The sequence below is a fragment of the Photinus pyralis genome, unplaced genomic scaffold (genome assembly GCF_008802855.1).
Source record: "Photinus pyralis isolate 1611_PpyrPB1 unplaced genomic scaffold, Ppyr1.3 Ppyr1.4_LG6, whole genome shotgun sequence".
Lineage (NCBI taxonomy): Eukaryota > Metazoa > Arthropoda > Insecta > Coleoptera > Lampyridae > Photinus > Photinus pyralis.
In genome coordinates, this window is record NW_022170663.1 from 30494734 (window position 1) to 30499793 (window position 5060).

At 40.8% G+C, this 5060-nt stretch overlaps 1 protein-coding gene across 1 annotated transcript; it reads right to left on the bottom strand.

Annotated features, from left to right (window-relative positions):
- Nucleotides 1-550: 550 nt before the first annotated feature.
- LOC116173812 (SRSF protein kinase 1) lies at nucleotides 551-3048 on the bottom strand. Its single transcript, XM_031491523.1, has one exon. It carries the CDS (start codon nucleotides 2835-2837, stop codon nucleotides 1110-1112), a length of 1728 nt encoding a protein of 575 aa, XP_031347383.1. The 5' UTR covers nucleotides 2838-3048; the 3' UTR covers nucleotides 551-1109.
- Between the last annotated feature and the right edge of the window lie 2012 nt (nucleotides 3049-5060).

Genomic DNA, 5060 nt, shown 5'->3' on the forward strand with positions numbered 1-5060 from the left:
CTTATGGTACTGCCCGGTTCTGGGTGTATACTACCTTAAATTTGTACATGTACTACCAGAAGTGAAATACCCCTTGCGAAATATGCAATAATATACGGGGGCATTAAAAAAATATAAATCACTCTGTATATTCATTCAAAATATTTGTAGGCCCTTCAACAGGACCAGACAATGAATTTTAAATATGTGCATTAATACACCCACAATCTTCCACCCATGCACTAATGGCCCACCCTTTTATTTATAGACTAACAGAATTATAAAATAAAAAGGCAAGTTTAAAATATCTCAATATTTAGTATAGGGCAAAAAAATTCTCACAATAAATTTACACTAGACTAGGACAATAAAACTGGGAAGCGTAACTTGTTTCAATCACTGCTTGCAAACAATTAACGTAAATGTTAGGAATGTGCATAATACTTTTGTGTGGTGAAATGTAATATAATTACACAATCTGTACCGATCTACTAGCATTTCCAAAGAGGTCATCTCATTGTGTATTTGTTCGAAAAAAAACAAGGAACACGACAAATTTATAACAAACAAATTTGATAAATTTTTATTTAGGCTCAAAATTTTGGTTTATAAAAAAATATGGATATTAAAAAAAATAAATAAATACAATAAGGACGCAAAAGGTGTGTTTGTGTGGATGAATAAAAACTCATTAAAATGTATATTTCAATGTACTTAGCATTTAGTGATTCATCATTGTTGTATAATGTGTTACGTTCCAATGAAAGATATACAAATATTGGTGCTTTAAACTATTTGGTTGGAACTGATAGCTTCTACTTGCCTATTTGACATGAGTAGACATTCACCTACAATCGCTCCTTGGCGAAAGTACTACAATGAGTATAATAATAAAACCTGATAAAAACAACGCAACGGGGCGGGCCAAGGAGCGTGTTAGAACTATAATATTGTCTATACAAACACATCACAATTTTTCTATGTTACTCTATATACACGGATTATAACAAAGGCCTTGTTTAATGAGAGGTTGCGGCGATCGTAGTAACTAACGGAAACAGATTTACGAAATGACAGCAATAATTTAAAAATAAATAGGACGTCGCGAGGAGAGAAATAAAACCGTCGCCTCATTTTCGGCTCAGCCACGGATGTTTTAAGCATTCGGCGGCGGTGGCTCGTCGTTCCGGATCGAAGTTCAACATTGGCTTCAGAAAATCGGCAAACTCCTCCGCCTCCTTCTGCGGCCACTCGTACTTCTCCATGAGGACGGCCTCCAAGCCCCAAGGTTTGAGACCCGTTATGTGACGTAATTCGTTCTTCTTATTGAAAAACTGTTTAGAATTCTTACCCAACGTAATGATCCTTTTCGGAATCTCCCCTAACAATTCGATTATATGCGCTAAATGATCCTCATCTCTGCTATACTCGTCTCCCGAATGAGGTTCGAACAAGTAATCGCCGGTAGCTAATTCGAACGCCATACAGGCGGTGCTCCAAATGTCGGCCGAAGAACCGTAACCGGCACCTAACAACACCTCTAAGGAACGATACTGACGTGTTTGAATATCTTCCGTAAAGTGTTTATCTACCCAACACGCATTACCTAAGTCGGCAATTTTCACCTCGAAATTGCATTCGACGAACGCCGGATCCTTCTCCGTTTCTCCTTTAGTTTTGTTGGTTAGGGAGTTGGAGTCGTCTTCGGACATGGGGGTGATTGCTTCACCTCCTCCTTCCAAAGGCGCAGGAGATTCGACCTCGCACTTGCGATCGTCTACAAGTTCGCCACCGGCAAGATCACTAATACATCCATTCTGTAACTTCTCCTCGATACTGTCCGGACTCGGACTGTTACCGTTCGCCTCCTTACTCGTTTCCGTGCTCTGATCGCCATTTACGTCCCCGTTCTCCTTCAAACGCTTCTGCTCTTCAATTTCGACGATCTGCTCCATCTGCCTTTTTAGCAGTTCATTTTGCTTCTTCGCCTTCTTCTTTAACTTCTTTTTCTTATTCTTGCTCATTTTGGCGAGCGACTGATTATCGGGCGGAGGTGCGGTGCTAACAAGCGAAGTCGGCAATTTCAGTCCAAGCTGATGCATTTCGGCGGCCTCCGATGCCAACTTCCGAATGTGGTCTTCGGTTACGCATACGAGAACGTTCTCCGGCTTAATATCGGTATGAATGATGCGGCATTTCGAGTGCAAGTAATCCAATCCCTCCAGAACCTGTTGCATGATTGTACGCACATTCTGAAGCGGAATCCCTCGGTAATTCGATTTAATAATAAGTTTGAGTAGGTTGTGGCCCAACACCTCGAAAACCATACAGACGTGTACGCCGTTAATGCTAGAGATTTTAAAGTCATTTAGTAATTGTACGGTTTTGTTACGTTTGGGATCTTCCGGATCCGAATCTCTTACTGATTTTAATATTTTAATTTCGTCTAATGCGGTCTCCGTGAAGTGTTGTGCCGATTTGACGACTTTGAGGGCGACAAATCGCTTGTCTTCCAGATCCCAACACAGCCATACAGTGGAGAAGTGACCCCATCCCAATTTTCTAGTAACATGATATCTACCTTGAAATAAATCGCCTATCTTAACGGGGTGATAGCCGCCCTTTCGGTAGTCCGCGCTGTCTTCTTGTTCCTCCTCCTCACTTGAGTAGGCTTCGCCCGCGTCCTCAATAGTTTCATTACTAGAACTGTGGGAGGGCTCAATTCGAGTGTTGTTGCGATTAACGCCCGCTTGACCGTTCTTCTCTTCAGTTTTGCCTTTCTTTTTACCAGGCTTATGTCGCTTCTTTTTTGCTTGAATGGCTAACACTCGCCTGTTTACGTCGGATTTGGAACTCATTTAGGAAGCATACACTGACAATCACGACGACAATTACGAACTGTCAAACGTCTAGCTGAACATTGCACTCACGATTAATTAAATACAGTTTATAGTTAATAAAAAAAGTTCGTATTAATTTAGGAATAACGAAAGCAAAATGAAATATGAAGTAGCGCAGGCACAATAAGAACGAACTATTCCGATATTGGCAAACTTCCGATTTTGATCTGTCAACAAAACAATTGCTACCAACTGTCACGAACCTTCCAGTGGCGTGATCATTTTTCCATCGTGATTTTTTTATATACAACTCTGTGGATTTTTTCAATCATCGCATTTGTCACTAAGGCGCGGTTCCCACTGGAACGATACGATAAGCGATGCAACAGGCGATTCGATAAGCAACCCGATCCTGATTCGACACCGATCACTCATATCGTGCAAACGTAATGGAAGCAACTTATCTAGTACACACTGGAGCGATCGCGATAGCACACCGATAATTATCGGAGTTGCGCCGGGGCGGGAGACATAGCTGCCGGGTCGCTTTGAGCGCATATCGTTCGACACATCCGATTAATCATGCCGGGTCGTGCAATCCTCTATTTCCTTCGTGAAATTGATGGAGCAGAAAGCGTGTTTATGGAACTATGCATTGAAAAGTTATAGCAGGACTGATTTGACAGGTGTTGCGTGGAAACAAATAGCTGAAAAGCTTAAAGCACCTTACGCGGATATGCTTTTCATCGATGGAGCCAATACAATTGGGCAGATTCCACAGTTCGCAGTAGCGCTCCGAGGAACTCATGACGACTGATCAAAACAACTGCTCTTTTGCTTATCCTAGAGCTCCAGTGTGCACTGGAGTGTTGCGAGGATAAAAGTTGCATCGGGCGATAAAAGATTGCTCATGTTGCATCGCTTATCGCATCGCTCCAGTGGGAACCGCGCCTACGTAGATATGCATAGACATATGCTAATACTTATACAGGGTGTTTTTTTAAAGATGGGCTATAGAAAGTACATACCTAACATAACGCAATGTAAAGGCGTTGAGTTATTTAAAATAGGCCATAGGAAAATTTACATTGCGCAAGTTGTTCTCAAATCTTGGCCTTGCGCTTAGTTATTTCTCTGACAGTTCTCGATCTCAATCCTTCAAACTGCATCAACGAAGGAGCAACATGTATTCCGCCGCTCGAAAAGGTGTTCATGCCATTTGTACAAGAGTGGGCACAGTAGCTGAGTGGTATGCGAGCTATTCAGTGCCGAGTATCGGGTTTGGTTGACGGTGGAAAACAATTCGAGCACCGTTTGTAATCTTATACGTTTATATCTGATTTGAATAAATTTGTTGATTTAGAAACAATTTCTACAGTATTGTGGCAGATGATTCGCGAGAAAGCTATGACTGAAACAATGATTGATGCAATGTTAATTTCCCTATGGCCTATATTAAATAACTCAACGCATTTACATTGTCGTATGGCCAAACTTAAAAAACACTCTGTATGTCTATAAATACATGGTGAAAACCAAGAATGCTATAATACAGGCGTGGGCAACCTACGGCCCGCGGGCCAGATCCGGCCCGCCGATAAGTTTTGTCCGGCCCGCTAACATAATTCAGAGTTAATACTTCATAGGGCCCACAAGTTACATTTTAATTAATTAATTAATATGATTATGTTACACGTGCCGCATCTAGTGGACGCGATCCGAAGCTTCCAAGGCGTTTAAAAGCCTAGTTAAAGATGCATTTCTGGTTTCAGAAATATCGCCAGGTATTTTCCAGAATTTTCCTCGCGATATATACGGGGTGGGGCAATACAAGGACAGGTGTTTTGGGATTAAACAACATTTTTAAGCCATATAATGCAACAAATCTTAAAGAGCATAAATGAAAATTTGGATACAAGCTGAATATGGGGATTTATTATCCACGTCTGGTAAATTTTGTATGCAAAATCGTGTCAATTTTCAAGAGTACTTATTGTTTTTTTAAAATGATTTTTACGAAAACAAAAAATAGATATAGACCAAAAAGAAATAGATAAATATTGATTTCTGTAAACATACTTTTTATTTGGATTTTCAAGTGTGGCCCGTGGCGCATATGAAAAATTTTATTTTGGCCCCTTGGAAAAAAAGGTTGCCCACGCCTGGTGTAGAGCTATGCTTTTGACGTTACCTTTTTTGTACATGCAATTTACGCTAGATCTTCGACCATTTAACGTTATT

Excerpts from the sequence above, each read along its gene's own strand:
- LOC116173812 (XM_031491523.1), bottom strand. The coding sequence starts at position 2,837 with ATGAGTTCCAAATCCGACGTAAACAGGCGAGTGTTAGCCATTCAAGCA.